This window comes from Gossypium hirsutum, chromosome A11, assembly GCF_007990345.1.
Source record: "Gossypium hirsutum isolate 1008001.06 chromosome A11, Gossypium_hirsutum_v2.1, whole genome shotgun sequence".
NCBI lineage: Eukaryota > Viridiplantae > Streptophyta > Magnoliopsida > Malvales > Malvaceae > Gossypium > Gossypium hirsutum.
In genome coordinates this window covers 122,306,930-122,325,666 of record NC_053434.1, presented here as the reverse complement: position 1 = coordinate 122,325,666, position 18,737 = coordinate 122,306,930, and the positions used below count along the sequence as shown (strand labels likewise).

At 30.7% G+C, this 18,737-nt stretch overlaps 4 protein-coding genes and 1 non-coding gene across 9 annotated transcripts; 4 read left to right on the top strand and 1 right to left on the bottom strand.

The window, feature by feature from the left end:
- Window positions 1–3,647: 3,647 nt before the first annotated feature.
- Window positions 3,648–6,225, top strand: LOC107924669 (uncharacterized). Of its 5 annotated transcripts, none has more exons than XM_041080266.1 (3): window positions 3,650–3,985; window positions 4,277–4,395; window positions 5,378–6,225. In XM_041080266.1, the coding sequence occupies exon 3, from the start codon at window positions 5,393–5,395 to the stop codon at window positions 5,732–5,734; it is 342 nt and encodes a 113-aa protein (XP_040936200.1). In that variant the 5' UTR covers window positions 3,650–3,985; window positions 4,277–4,395; window positions 5,378–5,392; the 3' UTR covers window positions 5,735–6,225. The 5 variants fall into 5 exon arrangements, with proteins under 5 accessions (XP_016710706.1, XP_040936200.1, XP_040936198.1 ...); XM_041080264.1 differs by having other exon boundaries at window positions 5,342–6,225; XM_016855217.2 differs by lacking the exon at window positions 4,277–4,395 and having other exon boundaries at window positions 3,648–3,985; window positions 5,342–6,225.
- A 2,496-nt stretch (window positions 6,226–8,721) lies between these two features.
- On the top strand, window positions 8,722–11,148 carry LOC107924828 (squamosa promoter-binding-like protein 17). Its single transcript, NM_001327244.1, is given in 3 exon segments — window positions 8,722–9,108; window positions 10,358–10,497; window positions 10,588–11,148. Coding segments are annotated over 3 exon segments (1,044 nt in total). The 5' UTR covers window positions 8,722–8,743; the 3' UTR covers window positions 11,127–11,148.
- A 655-nt stretch (window positions 11,149–11,803) lies between these two features.
- Window positions 11,804–13,825, top strand: LOC107922797 (60S ribosomal protein L6-1). The gene is made up of 4 exons (XM_016852970.2): window positions 11,804–12,164; window positions 12,249–12,355; window positions 13,245–13,426; window positions 13,519–13,825. Exons 1-4 carry the CDS (start codon window positions 11,908–11,910, stop codon window positions 13,672–13,674), a joined length of 702 nt encoding a protein of 233 aa, XP_016708459.2. The 5' UTR covers window positions 11,804–11,907; the 3' UTR covers window positions 13,675–13,825.
- Window positions 13,826–14,656: 831 nt separating this feature from the next.
- Window positions 14,657–14,728, top strand: TRNAC-GCA (transfer RNA cysteine (anticodon GCA)). The gene has a single exon. It is a non-coding gene; the product is annotated as a tRNA-Cys (tRNA).
- An 824-nt stretch (window positions 14,729–15,552) lies between these two features.
- LOC107923010 (protein POLYCHOME) lies at window positions 15,553–18,056 on the bottom strand. Its single transcript, XM_016853208.2, has 3 exons — window positions 17,876–18,056; window positions 17,374–17,762; window positions 15,553–16,345 (listed from the first exon to the last, which is right to left on the bottom strand). Exons 2-3 carry the CDS (start codon window positions 17,758–17,760, stop codon window positions 15,959–15,961), a joined length of 774 nt encoding a protein of 257 aa, XP_016708697.1. The 5' UTR covers window positions 17,761–17,762; window positions 17,876–18,056; the 3' UTR covers window positions 15,553–15,958.
- Between the last annotated feature and the right edge of the window lie 681 nt (window positions 18,057–18,737).

Genomic DNA, 18,737 nt, shown 5'->3' with positions numbered 1-18,737 from the left:
TTTTTTCTGTAATGTCTCTTGTTTTTTAATCTTTTCTTTTGATGATCTTTCTTCAAGTAAAAAAAAATTAAAATCAAAATTTAATATAAAAAAATTTGAGAAAATCTTACAAAACCAAACCAAAATTACTCTTGAATTTAGTATAATACTTTAAGTTTGATCTATGCATAGTTATGAAACTCCATTTTGCATGGGAAGGGGTTATGGCTCTCGTACCATTTCATAAGTTTTTTTTCCTTTGTGGACCATTGGCTCTAGACAACATGTATACTTCTACATTTGAGTGTCATTCGGCTTGAACTGAATATTTGCTTGAAATGTGAGAGAATTTGAATAAAAATATAGGCATGAAAAATGGGTTAGACAAAAAAATAAGGTTCGTTTAAAAAACAGGTCGAACATCGGATAAGACATTTTTGGCCAGGACCTGGCCTGAATTCACTGAAGGAAATATTATTTTCTTTTTGTTTCCTCCCTATTTTGTTACCATTTTACTATTGTGTACTATTATTTTATTGTTATTATTTGGATATTGTATAAAACTTATTTTATTGTTAATTTTGTTATTATTTTAGAGGCATTTGCTTGTTAATTTGCATCTATCTTAGTGTTATTTAAGCATACATATTTTTTAAAAATTATTTTCAATTTATCGGGAAATATTTATTTTGATGTATTATATATATTTTAAATTATGTAAACAATAATATAAAAATTAATATAGGCGAGCCGAGCCCAGGTTTTAACATTTTTATCTGGGTCGGGTTTGGGCAAAATTTTTGGCCCATTTTTTTGGCCGAGTCGAGCCATAGCCTACGAAACGGGCCTAACTTTTTAGTTGAGCCCGGCCCGACCTTTGCACACCTCTAGGCCCCAGCCCCATAAAAGGACTTCTTTATAATTTATAAAATTTTAAATTAATAATGGTAAAATTACACTTTAGCCCTCAAAACATTATTTGATTTAATCATTTAAAAATTATAAATGTATAAACTATTAAAATGATAATTTATTTTTACTATCATAAAAAAGTATAATTTAAATTCGAACCTCTCTTAAAAAGATATATAAAACCTATACATAATTTCACATACTAATTATTTGTAATAAATAAAATTTAATATTCTATTTATTTTGTTTAAGTTAAATTATATATATATATATGATATGCTAGTGGAGGGCTTATGGGCAAACCACGTGCAAAAAGAGCACGCATGCATGTTCTTGACCCTTAAAAACAAACCAACTCCAAAGTTTTCCAGATCCTTTTGAATCATTCATTTTCTCTCTTTAATTCTCTGTAATCTTTTCTTCCTCTTCTCCTTCTCTGAAATTCTAATGAATTCAATATCTTTCCATGCTTTAATTATATTTCACATATTCTTAATATGTTCTTCATTGAGTCTCACCTGCCATGGAGAAATGTATCAGATTTCAAGAAAGATGGTATTGTCTTCTTCTTCTTCATTTCCTACTGGTAAAACTAAAAGCAAGTTCATCAATGGTGGCGCCATTGAAGAGCCCAAGAAAGCTGTGGAGCCAAGTTTAAGGGAAGCACCAACTAGTGTTTCGAATCCTACCCAGAACTAGCTTCGTTTTGATCAGTTTGTTCATCATTTCTTTGTTTGGTTTTTTTAAGGATTGGATCTTTGATTTTGGGCATTCTTTTCTCGAGAAATAATTAGTGTTTTCTTTACTTTAAGTAGGAGATGTAAAGAGCTGTGCATGTAAATGAAGAGTTTGGATTATATAATTCAACGATAATTCATTGAATCATGTTACAGTTTTTTTTTTTTAAGTTTTTATGACGTCAAATTTCATTATTGGATTTATATTTTGATTTTAATTTCTTTCGATCTTAATATTAAATAAATCGATCCTTTTTTTTCTTAAATTCGAGCAATTATGATAAATTGTAGATACTTTTTATTAGTTTAATAAAAAATTTAGCTTTAAAATTTACGTGTTCTGTCAATTTGATCTTGATTTAACGAAGTTAGCCTATAACATTTAAACAGTCTATCAATAGTTACATAGAATATAAAGACATCCAGGGCTAAATTTGATATTATACTGGTCAAAATTATATACAATTGATGGAAAATATTAACATAGTTGTCCTTAATTGTTTACTTTTAAAATTAATAGGGATTAAATTACTCTATTTTTTAGAAGGACTAATTTGCTCAATATTAAAATTGTGAGAGACCGCAAATGTGCTTTTACCAATTTTAATAATCCTAAAAATTTTAAAAATAAATAAATATATTCAATCCAATACATACTTTTATGTGATACTTAAACTCAAATTTAAATTTATATTTGAATATAGATGCAAAGGTAATGCACGTTGCATTCTTAAGAGGAAAATTCAATTTCGAACTTTGAAAATGATATTATTATAATCACGAACCTTAAAAAGATTTTCATAAATTGTAAAAAATTTCTTCGTAACTCATGAATCTATAATTCGAACAAGCATTAAGAGTGTCTTTGGTTGGGTGATAAAGTAGAGAATGAAATTTGAGGATGTTTGGTTGAGAAGAAAAATGAGAGAAAAGAAAATAGGAGAGATGACCATTTTCCATCATAATGCATAAAAATCAATTATTCTTACTTGGAATGACGAGAGAAAAGAAAATGAGAAATAAATGCATATTAGTTCAAAATTATTCATTTTCCAAATGTTTTCTTTTCTTTCCTTTCATTTTTTAACTCTATCTAGCAATAGATGAAGAGAAAATTATTTCGTTTTTTTTTCATTTTTTTCTCTTTCCTATCGAGCACATTTACAAAAAAAAAGAGATCATTTTCCATAAAGGTGAACGTTCGATCAAATCGAGTCGAATGAAAAGACTTGAGTTAATTGAGTTGACGAGTTCTATTTTATTATTCTAATTTAATTTGAAATTTTTTCGAACTAAATTGAGTTGAATCGAGTGAAATTGTTCGAGTTAAATTTAAAAAATTAAAATATGTCAAATTAAAATCTTGTTACAGTATAACTAATTCCATATTAGAGCACATAAATTTGAAACCATATATATTTGAAAATTTTTTCAAAACAAAATAAAAAATACTTTAGTATGATAACTTAAATAATTAATTAACTTATTTAGGTCAAAAAAATTATTATTTTAGAAAAAAATTATTATTTAAAAATTTAATATATATTTTTAGAGTTTTTCGTATTTTATAATTTATAAAAAATATAAATTTTGAATTTTTTATAAATTTTTTGAATTTTTTTGTAATTTTTGTTGAGAAAGAGACTAATTTATTTATTTTTAAAATTAAAAAGAACCAAAACGAGTATTTGCACTAATTTATTATTTGAATTGTAAAATTTAACTAAATTCAAACTCAAATTACTTATTCAAATTGACTAGAATAATTCAAATCGAATTATTTTAATTTATTTTTTAATTTTTATTTTTCCAAATCAAAAGGAGTTTTTGTCAGGCGTTGGCGTATGAATTCAAAAACCAACCCCAAGCTCACAGAATCCCAATCCAACGGGTGAAAATACAGTGTGCAAACACTAAAGTTAAGCTGTAATCACCGCACACGTGTAAGTCAAACCCACCCAAACACACACCCACAGTCAAACTTGAGATAAAATGATCTAATAAAAAAGGGTGAACACAAGATTCATAAATTTCTTCCTAAACAGTAAGCAAAGCAAAAAAGCCTCTGATTTTATTTTATTTTTTCTCCAAAAAAAATTCCTAATTTTTCATCTTTTTTAACTTACACCACATAATCTGATCTGGGTTTTTTCCCCTCTGTTTCTCATTCAGATCATAGTTAAAAAAATAAAAAAGAAGCTTCCGTTTTGTTCTTTAATGGCTTTCACATTTGAAAAAAAAATCCATTGAAAGAAAGAGCAAAAAACCCAACTTTTTTTATTGGGGATTTAGTTGCTTCATTGATTTATACAATGGGATTTGTTTCAAAGATGCAGATTATTGATCTATATTTCAAGGTAAGCTTCATCATTTCATTTATGTTGTTCTTGCTTTATGTGAAGTTAAAGCTGTGTTTGGTGGTGTAATTATAGTCAATGAAGAAAATATATAGCTATTTTGGGTTATAGATTTGTAATCTTTATGGACTTAATTGAAAAAAACATGAATAAGGCTTTTGCTTTACTCAATCTTTTGTTAATTAGTTACTGAAAATTGAAGATTACATGGATTTATTGTTGGGTTAAATACAGTTTGAAATTAGGTTGCTTTACTCTCTTTCTTATGCTTGTGATTATTTTTTTTCCCAGAAAATGTAGGGAAATAGAAAGAGGATTCGAAATCCAGGAAAATTTCATTTCTTATTGATTTCAAAAGGGGCAAAATCTGTTGTTGGATGAATCATTTAGGATTTTCTCTTCTGGTTTAGGTGAGTTCTTCGAAGTTTCTTAGAAATGGGAACTTTATATATATGTATATATGCATACACACACACATACACATACAGTTTCTTTTGTTATATCTTTTGCAAGATAAGCTAAGAAGAGGTGAATGATTTTGTTTGTAATGATGGAATGATTACATGAATGTTTTTCATTTAATTTAGGGTTAATATCTCTAGAAGTACTTGAACTATGATCCGGATTTTAAGCTGGTCTATATCATATCAACTAGGGCCGAAGCAAGAAATTTTTAGCGTGGCAAGATTAAGTTATATATTATTAGGAGAGTTAAAATATAATTTCATCATTGTATTGGCTTATATCTTTATGGTTTTCAAAAGGATTAAATCGAAATCCTAGCATTTTTGGGGGGTCAAACTATAATTTTACCATATATTAACTTAGGATTTTATGAATTTTGGTGGTCTAAAGCTGCAATTTTTCATTTTAGGGAGGGCCATTGCCCCTGCCTGCCCCCCTCCGTTCGCCCCTGGTATCGATCAAGTTTTTCCGTTGGCTTAGTCATTAGCTTAAGCGTTAAATGCAGCTCAAATATGACATGAAACATATTTAAAACACGTATGTATTTACTGTATTGACGAATTGGATTTGATGCCTTTGTTAGCCTTCTTAAATCTTAGGGACATTGTTCTTTTTAACCCTTTTAGATTTCAAGTTGCCGATATAATAAGTGCACAAGTGTTTATAATTTGATTTAAGGACTTGATTGATATACTACTGATACTTGAAGGACTCAGAAGATTTTTAAGTTCAGAGATCAATTTAGAATAAGTGACTTCCTTTCTGTTTAATTTTTGTAATTCAACTGATAGTTTACTCAAATGTATTGTTAGCATGATATGTATTTCGTGTAATCGTACGAACGTCGAATTTTTTTACTGAATCGATGTTGTTGTTTCTTTACAATCACAGAAACCTTGTTAATTTGTTTGAAATTGCTTTGGAAAGTGATTAATTTGTACAATGAGAAGAGGTAGAGGAAAAGTAAAGAAGCAGGCTGTTGTTGTTTCGTCTCGTGAAGATCCCGGGAGTGGCGACGATGAAATCATCGAGGAACTCAAAGTGGAGAAGACAGAAGAAGATAGTGGTGATGTAAAAGGTTCAGTTCCAATCAAGGAGACGAAAAATCAAGCTGTCACGGAGAACGGACGGAAACGGAAAAGGTCAATGCAGGCGAAAGAAAATGGGATTACGACAAAGGTAAGCACCAATGATTCGATTAAACCTGTGGGGTATCGACAAAATGGTAGCAGGCGCAAAAACAAACCTCAACGGGCCGCCGAAGCTATTGTTGAGTGCAAATGACGAGGTTTTGAATAACCGTCACCATGTCTTTTACCTTCTTTTCTCGTACTAAAAGTAATGCTTGTTTGCTTGCTTATGTATGGATTCGGTTTTTTCCTTTTTGTCACATTTGATTCGTTTGTGTAGTCTCGGAATCCAACATCGGGGTTTTTCGATTTGATGATGTTACTAATGTTTTCTATAGGCATGGTTTTTGTTCCTTTCCATACAATGAGAAAGGGCTTCTACAATGTGATTTAGGGTTTGGAGGAAGAAAACAGATGGAGTGAAAGCACTCGTATATGTCGATGACATTCTTGTGAGTTGCTAATGCCAAAGTTTTTTTCAAATCAAATCGAGTTAGCGATGTTTTCTTTCGTAGAAATTGCATATCATCTTTATTATGTATCATACGTACGGGAAATTATGTTGGTTCATTTTGCATGTTTCTAGCAATATGGATAGTGAGCTTTATGTATTATTGTTGAAAATTTATGGAATATTTCTGCTTATATTTAATTTTTTTTTTTTAGATTTCGATATTTTAATTGTTATTCATAGTGGATTTTGATCGATTAAACTAATATTATTATTAAAGTAAATAATTTTTTAGACTTGTTGATGGGTCAGGCCATTCTCTCTAACTTGATAGTCTATTTCAAAAGTGAGAGGATTTAAGTAAAAATATAAACTGAAAAATGGGTTTAGACAAAATAATAAGGTCTGTTTTTAAAATGGGCTGGGCTTTGGGTAAATTTTTTTTATTTGGGCTAAGTTTGACCTAGCTTGAATTTGCAGGAAAAAGAGTACAACTATTGTTTTTTTTTCATTGTTCTGCTATCATTCTACTATTATATTGATACTATTTTGTTGTTATTATTTGAATATTGTATAACTTTTGTTTTATTATTAATTTTGTTAGTATTTTAAAAAAAAATTCTTGTTAAGTTGCTCTTAACTTAGTGTTATTTAAGTATATTTTTTTTATTTTTTTATTTGTTGAGAAACATTTATTTTAATGGTTTTAGTATTTTTGATGTATTATATTTTTGTATAAAAAATTAATGCAGATTGGACACGGGTTTTAATATTTTTATTCGGGTTGTACTTAGGCACAATTTTAGATTCATTTTTCAAGCTAGATTCGGACCTAAAATATGAGCTTAAATTTTTTACTTAGTCTGACCCATGGACAAGTCTAAATTTTTTTATTCAAATTCACAAATTAATAATTTAATTTAAACATTTTTATTCTTCGATTAAGTATACAAATGTTGATTTTAACTCTTCTTACAATTTAATAATTGAATTTAAGTTGTTTTACTCTATCGGTTAATTAAATAATTTAATTAAGTTCTTTTAATACAAAATTTCTTATTTCAAATCTAACCATTTTAATTTAAACCATTTGAAATTGAAGTTTAGTTAACTTTAATTTAAATCATTTTCGATTTTTAAAAAAAAATCAAAATATAAATATAATATAATCACAAATATAATATAAAATACAAACAAATAATGAACGAGAATATAAACAAAACTCATACACGCTAATCACGAAACTTGAATTTACTCAAATTTTAAAGTTTTAAACTTTGCCAACAAAGTCAAATCTGGTAAAAGTATAGTTAAAACTTTTGTACTAGGAGTTGGATTACATTTCGTTTTCTCTATTTAAAAATTGAATAAATTAATCATCGTAAAATATATCAAAGAGCAAGTTGATTCTCTCGTTAGACGTTCCATTTATTTTTATTGTTAAAAACTAATCATTATACATTAGAATAATATAATAACTGTATGATTATTCTATTAACTATGTCAACTTTTAACGATAAAAATAAATAAAAATTTTAACAGAAATAATTAATTTATTTTTTGATTTAACATAAATTAAACAATAAATTAATAATATAAAATCTTAATTAATAGTTTTACGTGTCAAATCAGCATCATTTTCAAAATCTTTGGTGGGGGAGCTGGGGATTATTTTATTTAGATGACAGTTGAAAGATGAAGTCGTTCACTATACACACCTCTCATTGCTGGCATTGAGCCACTTTTACTGTCAACTCACTCGGACAAATTCATATTCTCTCTCTCTTTTTCCACAACTTTTTAATATTTTCTCTCCTTCTCTCTCTCTCTCTCTCTTTAAATTCACATAATTCTTATTAGAAATTTTATCATCTAATTAATAAAAGTAACAAAGTAATCCCTTAATTATTAGTATTTTTTTAAGTCATTTAACTATAAAAAGTTACAAAATAATCATTTAATTATTCAATTTTAGCTCCATTTAGTTTCGGGCTAACGATGGTATCTATTTAAATTGGTATAATAGCAACTTTAACCCTTAATATTTATATATTTTGTCAATTTAGTCTTGATTCTAAAAAAAATTAACCCTTTACATTTACGCATTATGCGATTAATTTTTTTGTAATTTTGTTTTTATTTGTGATCCTTTTCACTTAAAAAGCTAAAATAACAAATTTAGTAGCTGAATTTGAATGTAAGTATACAAAAAATAAAAACACCAAAAAATTCAAGATAACAATTTTCATTTTTTCTCGTTCTTTTAAAATTAAACCTCAATATCACACACAAAAAAAGAAAAAGCAAAACAAGAAAAAAAACAGATTGCACAATGCTTAAATTTTAAAGGTTAATTTTTTTTAGAATCAATACTGAATTGACATATTTATAAATATTGAAAGTTAAAGTTATTATAAAAGTTGTCACAATTAGCCGGGTGGCAATCAAAAAAATAAAACTAAATAGTTAATGACGATTTTATAATTTTTCATAATTAAGTGATAAAAAATAATTACTAATAATTAGGTGACTATAAATGCAATTACCCATATTTCTATTCTCATTATGCTTTTGTTTTATAGGAAAAAACAAAAGAATCCCCATTTCTAGCTACCCTTTTCTGAAATTGGGTAAAGAGTGTGTGTTTCTGTTTACAGTTTTGAGATAACATAAAGAAGATAAAACCCATGAAAGAGCACCACTGAGTCACTCATGGAAATGGGTTCGAGTTCTCTGTCTGACTCAGGTGGTTCTTCCATTGATTCACTCAACAACAACGCCTTGAAGTTGGGTCGAAATATCTACTTCAATGATTCCTCCGCCGCTGTCAACGATGGTCCTGCTACTATGAAGACTCAATCACCACCGTCACAGCGACCTCTGGGTTGTAAGAAACCTAGGGCTGGTGGGATGATTCACGGTGGTCAACCACCGAGGTGTCAAGTAGAAGGGTGTGAAGTGGATCTGAGTGATGTTAAGGCTTATTATGCAAGGCATAAAGTTTGTGTTACTCATTCAAAATCACCTAAAGCCATTGTTGCTGGTATTGAACAAAGGTTTTGTCAGCAGTGTAGCAGGTTTCACCTTTTTACTTCCCTATATTTTTAATATTTGTATTGATTTGATTAGTGTTTTAAATTGCAATGGATTAAAGTTTTTATTATTATTTGTATTTCAATTAAATCGACGTCCAATTTGGAAGAAATTTTTGAAGTGTTTTGTCGAACAATCGCTCAAACTCCCATCAATAGTTGGTATTGTCGTCAGGTTTTGTCTCCCACCTCGACTGAGAGCCTTGAAGGGTTCACGAAGGGGACTATTGTTGGGGTTGAGTCGACTGCCCGAAGAGGGATGTCATTTTGAAGAATTCTCCCAAATTAATCGGAAGTTTACTCGATAGCTCTTTTATTTTCTGCTACTTATTAGTCCTGTTCAAATTCTTTGTTCAGTACCCCTAATTACATGGAAGAACTAAAAAAAAAAAAAACCTTCAGACATACCCTTGCCTTATATATATACACACTAATTCGGGAAAAGTTTTTGAAGTAACGCTTACCAGGCAGATAGTCAAACTCCCACCAATTGTTGGTATTGTCGCCGGTGGGGTTTTGCCTTCCGTCTTGGCTGAGAGCCCCAAACGGTTCACGGAAGGGACTATTGTTGGAGAGTTTGGCCAGCTGCCTGATAGACAGAACTTCGAAAACTTTTTCCGAAAGTATCGGAACTTGGAAGTTCCCTCAACAGCTTTTTTATCATGTTTTGAAGCACATACCTTTGTTTTATACATATTCGAGACTTGATACTTGAATCCGAGTAACATAGATTTTATTGTGATTATTGGTTTATTAGTTCCATGGGAGCTAGTAGTCTTTTACTCTTTGCATTGATACATCATAGAGATGTTTATTGGAGCTTATATGAGTGCAGGTTTTGGTTAGATTATTTGGCTTTTAGCATTGATTATAGTTTCCCATTTTGTTCAATGCTTTTTTATATAAAACCCGAGTTTTCGATAGGATCAAGTCCGAGTCAGAGTAACATAAGTGCGTGTCTATTGTTCTAAGGTCTAGAATTTTTTAGAGCTTGTTTATGTATGGGTGTTGGATCGTTAGAGGATCATACCCTCGTACTCATTTGAGTATTTATCAAGAACCCTAATTTCAGTTATGGGCTAACCCTACTACTCCCTTTAGGTTTGGTTTCCAATCCTTATACTCATGTCGAATATTATGAGTTCTTGCCGGGTTTGGTTTCCAATGAAAGAAATTCGGAATCTTTTTGTGTGTGTAATAACATTAACATCTTTTGTTCTAATCTCTAATTTAGGTTTCACCAGCTTCCTGAATTTGACAAAGTGAAACGGAGTTGCCGTAGACGGCTAGCTGGTCACAACGAGCGTCGCAGAAAACCATCGCCTGGATCATTATTTCCCCCTCATTTCGGCAGGCTATCTTCATCTGTTATCGGTTAGTTCTCAGTTTTTGTACTTTTCTGACTTGCAGTTCCTATTGCGTGTGTAATTGATATGTTGTCCGGATTCAACAACTATGATGCAGAAAGCAATGGTCGAGGTAGAAGCTTTATCTTGGATTTCACGGCTTATTCAAGGGTTTCCGGAAAAGATGCATGCCCAACAATGAGATCGTTGGACCGCATACCTGGAAATCAAAACACAGCTCCGGGAAAGTCACTTCAACATCATCATCCGTGGCCAAACAACTCGGAGAATCCTTCTTCGGGTGATATTTTCCTTCAAGGTTCACTAGGAGGGACCGGTTTTTCCAGTACCACAACTTCTCAAGGAGAATGCTTCACGGGAGTTAGTGACTCGAGCTGTGCTCTCTCTCTTCTGTCAAATCAACCATGGGGCTCCAAAAACAGAGCTTCGGCTCTTGGTGTTAACGACATGATGAACACCGAACCAATGCCCCATGGCACATTCGTAAACCCGTTTTTGCAAACCTCGGAGCCTGCTGATGCTCAACATTTCGGCAGGCTTGAGTTGCCTCAGCAAAACAGCGTGCAACACATGGAACTTGAGCAGCACTCCAGATCATTTGACACATCGGCACAGTATGTTCACTGGTCACTCTAAGTTCGTCCCGTTTCTCTTTCCCATCTTGTTGTCCTGTTTTCGTGCCAGTTCTTATGTTGTATTCGTACTTTTCCGAGCATCAGATTTTATGTTTTAACGGAATAAACCCGAACTATCCCCTGTATTTGCCATTGTTGTTGCCTGAATCATTAAGTCAGGCATTACTAGATGTTTTGGTATTTATCTATGATCAATGTTATTCCTTGGACTATTATAAAAAATGTTATTACTTGGACATAGAGGCATCATCGGGTTGGCTCGATTTTAAAGAAAAATGTATAATTATAAATTTAATCATCAATGTTTATATTTTTTGTCTATTTTGTTTTATTTTATTTTGTTAAGCAGTGTTAATTTTGACCATTAATTTTTCAAAAGTGTCAAATTGCTTTTTTTAAAGGAAGTGCAGACTAAAATATTAATTTTTTTAACAGTGTTGGCATGATAATTTGTGTAGCAATCCATGTGTACTTCACATGACTTAAATGAAGATTTTCAAAAGATTCAGAAATTATTTTGTAATTTTCTGAAGTTGAGTAATGAAAAAGTAAATTCATAAACAATTTAGTGAGGTTAGATGCAGTTTACCCAATTATTAATGGATTTTTTTGTTAAAGCCTTCTTAAAATCAATGTCTTCAAAAAGCCCAAAACCCTAAAGCCCATTAACACTCAAAACTTGACCTCCCTAAAACCCTAGATTTAGAAATTCCATTGTTAAATTATCATACGCCATTTAAAAGACCAGAACCAGAGCACTGCAAAAGGGTTTTACAGCTAAAATGGCGGCCGAAAGGAAAACCCCAATCAAGACCCGAAACCCAGATCTAATTCGCGGTGTGGGTAAGTACTCAAGGTCTAAAATGTACCACAAGCGTGGCCTTTGGGCAATCAAGGCCAAAAACGGCGGCGTTTTCCCCCGCCACGAACCCAATCCCAAACCCACCACTGCCGTCGAGAAGCCTCCTAAGTTTTACCCCGCCGACGATGTCAAGAAACCGCTTCTTAATAAGCGCAAGCCCAAACCCACCAAGCTCAGGTTTTTTTTATTTAAATGTTATTTCTATAAAATTTGTAGATCTCTAAAGATATGTTTTTTAATGTTGGGTTTTATTTTTTTTAGGGCTAGCATTACTCCAGGAACGGTATTGATTTTGTTGGCTGGGAGATTTATGGGGAAGAGAGTTGTTTTCTTGAAGCAACTCAGCTCTGGGCTCCTTTTGGTTACTGGTAATTTTTTAGCATTGTTTTGGAATTTATTTACTGCTATCACTTGTTTGATTGTGATATTGTTCTTGTTTTGTTGAATTTTGGTTTGGGATTTTTTTTTATGAAATGGAATTAGTGAGTGTTAAGTGTAATTTTAAAGCAATTGCAGTTCATTGTGTAAAAAATTAATTAATTAATGTAATATTTTTGTAATTCAAATGCAAAGTTGATGCATGGCAATGGTGTTATTACATTCTTCTTGAAGTATGTCGTGTCCGACACTCATTTTCGGCACTTATCTAGACATATAGGTTATTGGATATGACCCGGACCCTTTATATATATATGGAGAAACTTAGAAAAGATCGTAACATGCTTATATTCGATACTAGTGCAACTAACATAGATGTGTATTGCAACCCATAATCATAACCCGAGCGGCGTACTTGATGATTTTGTGTGCATTATATTTGTTTTCCAACATGGTATCCAAATTTGTCTCTTTTAGCTTAGTGTGGCTAGTTATTTCTTGGCTGGTTCATGAACTCGGTTCTCATTGTTTTTGTTGAAAATCTATCTACACATGATATAGGTATGCGATATGACCCGAACCCTTTATATATGGAGAAACATAGAAAAGATGAAAACATAATTATATTCAATACTTGCACTAGAATGCAACTAACATAGTTGTTTATTATAACCCGAAATCATAACCCGAGCAACTGACTTGATGATTTTGTGTGTTTTGTATTTGTTTCCTGACATCGTATCCCAAATTTGTCTCTTCTAGCTTAGTGTTGCTAGATTATCGCTATTTCTTTGCTGGTTCTTGTTTTTTATGTTGAATATCTATCATTCTTCGTTCTAGTTCTTTGTTTTAAATTTGCGGAATTCCCTTTCATTGCAGGACCATTCAAGATTAACGGTGTTCCTCTACGGCGTGTGAACCAATCCTACGTCATTGCCACTTCCACCAAGATCGACATCTCCGGGGTTAACCTAGACAAGTTCGATGACAGGTACTTCGCCAAGGAAGTAGAAAACAAGAAGAAGAAAACCGAGGGAGAGTTTTTCGAAGCTGAGAAAGAGGTCAGTTTCTTGTTTTGCATTTATAATATAGTTTTAAGCCGTATTAATCGGATTTATATAATTCGATTCCCCCTGTTATCCATATATTACAGGACAAGAAGAAACTACCCGAAGATAAGAAAGAAGATCAGAAGGCCGTCGATGCCTTTTTGATAAAGTCAATCGATGGAGTCCCGGAATTGAAAGCCTACCTTGCGGCTAGGTTTTCGCTCAAATCCGGCATGAAACCTCATGAGCTTGTCTTCTAGAGAGGAAAATTTTGCATTTAGTTTAAGTGATTTTACTTTGGTTTCTTAAGACTATCAATGGATTTATTTAAAAGATGATATAAGGAAAAAAACCCTGAATTTTGTGATATTATTTTTGGTTGATAATGCAAAAAAAACCCTAATTTTATTACTTGAATTTGTGTTTTTGTTCTTAATTTGATTCAATTTTTGTTACCCTTTTTTTTTCTTATGCAAGTTTTTGTTAGATTGTTTGAAAATTACCAATATGCAAAAATCTAGAATTGGTATTAAAAAAAACTAAATATATTTTATATTTGGTTTATTTTTCAAAATATATATTCATAATTAATTTCATTAATTTGTACATAATAAACGCATAACTTTCTTGGAATTGTAATTTTATAGATATTTGTTATTTTCATAACTTAAATCTTTGAGAATAATTTATATTAATATTATATTAAAATTTAAAAGTTTTAGCTACTAATAAAATTTCATTACATTATCAAATTTTAAAAACATAAAATTATAATTATACACAATCCATATTCAACCTACTCCTCAACTCAAGTTTTTTTTAAAAAAAAACATAAAATAATTAAAATAAAAAATTCAAATAACATTGAAAGATTAAAATTTACAAAAATTCAATATAATATAATTTTTTTAAAAATATATATATAATATGAAATAGTAAACAATTTAAAATGGAAAAAAGAAAATTTTCACTTTTCTAGAAACTAATTTTATTAAAAGAAAAATTGGTTGAACAAAAATAAAAATATTAACTTCTGGAAAAATATTAAAGATATTTATTTATAATTTAAAAATTAAAGTTAAATTAATTTTTAGAAATAGTGGTTATAGATGAATATATAATAGTATTTTGTTATGTTTTTTTTTTTTAAAGATATCCCATAATCTTTATTCAACTTTTAATGAATTTTGAATCGGTTATATAATATACAAATAACTTAATAAGCTAAGCTACAGACAAATTGGGTCCATAGCTCAGTGGTAGAGCATTTGACTGCAGATCAAGAGGTCACCGGTTCGAACCCGGTTGGGCCCTAATGTTTTTGAATTTTACTTTTTAAATTATTCAGATGACATCGTCTGGCACATAACGGATAATGAGTAGCTGGAAGTCCTAATCTAAGTTTTTTTAGAAGGAATTAAAAATCAAAGTGGAAAAAAAGTAAATACTATAAAGATTAATCGATGCAATGAGCCTTTATTTTATTTTATTTTATTTTATTTTATTTTATTTTTATAAAACTTGACAATTTAAATTCTAATTTTCTATTCTAATTTTTTTTTATAAATCAAGTTAAAATAGTAGGTAAGTTAGGGGGTTTTATTAAAATTTTCAAAATAAAATTTTAGACAATTTTAAATCAAATCCACTCTAGCTCAACTCCAAAATATTTTTTAAAACACTCTTTTTCAATTTTTTACTTTTTTTATTAATAATAATATATTAATTCTATTTCAATTTGATTTATCCAACATAAATTCAAAAATTACTCAGAACAAAAACAATTTAAACTCGAAAACTCAAACTATCTCATTTTAATTATAAAAAGTTCTCAACCAGAATACACTCAATTTAAACTTAAAATAACCCAAATACAAAATAATCAAACTTGAAATGATTCAAATAAATAATTCAAAATAACATATACTCAAGATGCAACTACCCGAAAAACCCCAATTAGTAAATCCAAATGATCCAAACTCAAAACAACTCTATCTCAAAATATCCAAAATTATAAAAACCCAAATTGACCCGAGTCAAACTTAATCCAATCAAAAACCATCACAAAGCTTAGTATCATATTATGCAGAGGCAAGAATAGCCATATCATATCTAAAAAGGCAAAAGCATTGCACCAATTAAAAACCATAAAGCATATAGAAACCATCCATTCTAATGAAGCTTTGATAGTACATTATAGAAACATGAATATAGAATCCCTAGAAAAATGTGAACCAAATCCCAAAAAAGTTTTATTATCTACATGGATTGTGAAAGTTGAAACAAAAATCCTCCTATTCCTACATTAATCCCTTCAAAGAATGAAGGATAGCAAGAAACTTAAGGTTGCTTGCTTACCAAGGTTTTAAACCATGAATGACCCCTTCAGCAAGGATTGAAGTAAAATTGCCCTCATGAACCTATACGGTAATAGACATTCATGAATATGTCAAATTTCTAAAGACAATGATGATAGAAAGTATCTATGCCATTCAAACATATCATCATCAGAGGATGATCATCAGCCAGCTTCTGTCGACATCATCACCGCATCGACATTAATGTTCGGACCTTGTGTTGTCGTTCAGCTTTCTTGGCACTTGGGGTCTTTTTCATTTTGTTTAGTTCTTCCATCACAGCTTTCTCCACAGTGTCAATGGAATTCAAGAGCTTCTTTTGAGGTGTAAGAAGCTCCTCCGAAGATTCCTCATGTTTCTGGTTCGTAACATTGAGCAATATCTTCGATACATTCCGTACCGATGGAGCACAAGGCTTCAATCTAGTAGTTGAAGCAGGTGTTGAGAAATTGTGCTCGAGTTGAGAAACTGATGACATGTTTGAACCAAGAATAGTTTCATCATGTGGTAATATTGGGGTCTCTACTATTTGGCCTTCACCATCCCCTAAACGAGCTCTCCTCCTTTCAATGGCCTGGTTACATCCTTATAAATTTCAGTGAAAAATAAACAAAAATGCATATACCATGAACTATTTTTAGGATCGAAATGTATGACTCCGACGAACCTGAATCTAAATTATGCTTCCCCCTTAAAACTGAACCAAAAGAAAAACGAGAAATTTTCAGACTGACACATAAAATGCAAACATTTCATTTGGTGCTCGAGTTAAGCACCAAAGAGATCAAATGCAATTATGAGATGACAATGAAACAGGGCAGTATAACGAATAACAGTTGATGAAAGCGTTAAAAGCTAGCAAAAGAACAGAAAATACAAACCACATTCAAGCACACAAGAGATAAGCAATGTGATACTTTTCATGTACTGTATGGCTCTATGAACATTGGTATATATACATATACTAGTTTCAATATACCATTTTGTGTTTATAGCTATGTATATATATACCTTAATTTCTAGTTTCTTAATATAATATATATATGCATGCAAATATAATTTAATGACATATAACAACATATCCATATGCAAATATAAATATAAAATTATTAATTATTAATTAAACTCAATAACTTAATTATACAAGCTAATACGGACTGATTGAAACTGATATTGACCAAAACAATCCGAAACACACTAATGTTTTGACCAAAACTACTTGATACCGGTTTAAGGCTGAAATGGAACATACCCATCAATAGATTATTGACAACCATGATTAAAAATAAAAACAATTAGATTAAAATCAATGGGTACAAAAGGCGGGTTTTTTTTTCAATGAATCAACACCCAGAAATAAGAAAGTAAATTGAGTTCATTCAAACCCAGAATAAGCAATTTTTCATAGTAATACCAAAAACAAACACACTGCCTTAAATTTTTGAAGTATTCTTTCATGAATGAACAAAAATTTAAGCACCAAAAATGGATCATAATTTCAAGAATCTATCATTACCAAAACAAAACAAAGCAATTAAACAAACAAAACTTAAAGAAGCAGATCAAAAGCCAATGAATAAAGAAGAAAAATGTGATTATTACCCTTACAACGGCAGTGATATCTCTAAGAGGAGTTCTTGGGTACCAAGAAGGTAACACACTACCCGTACCACGACCTCTTCCACGGCCCAAGGGACTCGGTGTCACCGAAGCATTCTCTCTTCCGGTCGATCGATAAAGATTCCGGCTACGTCGAATACCGATTCTCGGAGTCCCAAAACTGCCACCTCGTCGGAGCCCTACACCACGCGCCGTCGAAGTAGTAACACCAACAACACCCATTGACCTACGCGTGACTGATTGTCGAACGGGAGAGCCTAAAAGATCCATCGATTCATCTGAGAGAATCCCCAAAGGCCCAGACCGTCTTCGAGCGAAGACTTCCGCTATATCAACGGCTCTCCCGAGTCTATCTCTTGACTCCGCCATTGCTGAAAAACAAGCAAATGGGTATCCAAAACTTCCCAAGAAAATGGAGAAAAAAGCAAGAAAAAAAATGATTACTTTGGATTGGGTTAGTTCCAATTTGTAATAAACTACTTACCTTTGAAGAAATGGGGGTTTGCTTGAAAGGGTTTTAACGTTGATGAAGGGTCTCTTTGAAGCAGCAAAAGATGAAAAATGAAAAAAGCTTTTGCCTCTTTGAAGACGGTGAATTTTGGCAAAATTTTCAAAATGAAAAATGGGCGGTATTATAGGCAAAGAAAGGAGACTCGGGAAGGACTGCTTTGTGATTTCAGCAATAACTTTTCAGCACGTGCGAGTCATTTGATTTTCAAATTTTACGTTTAGGCGCTTAAATGTAAATAAATGTGTTTATTCTGGGTTTAGTCCTTCTATTATGCTGAAATTTTAGATTTAATCCTGGAATATATATAAGGATTATTAATTTATTTTTTTCACTTTGGATTAAACTATAGCCTTAATTTTTAAAATTGTTAAGTTTAAAAACTCAATAAATAATTTAAAATTATTATAAAATAAAAATAATAAAAATAGCTATACAAATACATAACATAATATATTATTAATTAAATAAATCATATATAATTACATCAATAATAAAAATAAAAAATATTTTACATAATGTTATTTTATTAATGAAATTATAATATAATATATTTTTAATAGTTTAAAAAATATTAGATAATTGCAAAATTTCCTTATATATTATTTTTAGTCTAATGTCTTTGATGATCATTTTTAATTTTTATCTCACCGTTATAGTCTAAACACTTATCAGATTGTTGATTTTAATCTCACAGCTGTACTGATTAAATTCACTACTATTGTCAGGAGTGAAACTAGGGGGTTGACAAGGGCCCCGACCCCCCAAAATAGAAATTTTTTCATTTGGGCCTTTTAAATTTTTAAAATTTTTAACTTGGTAAAGGTAAAATTGCACT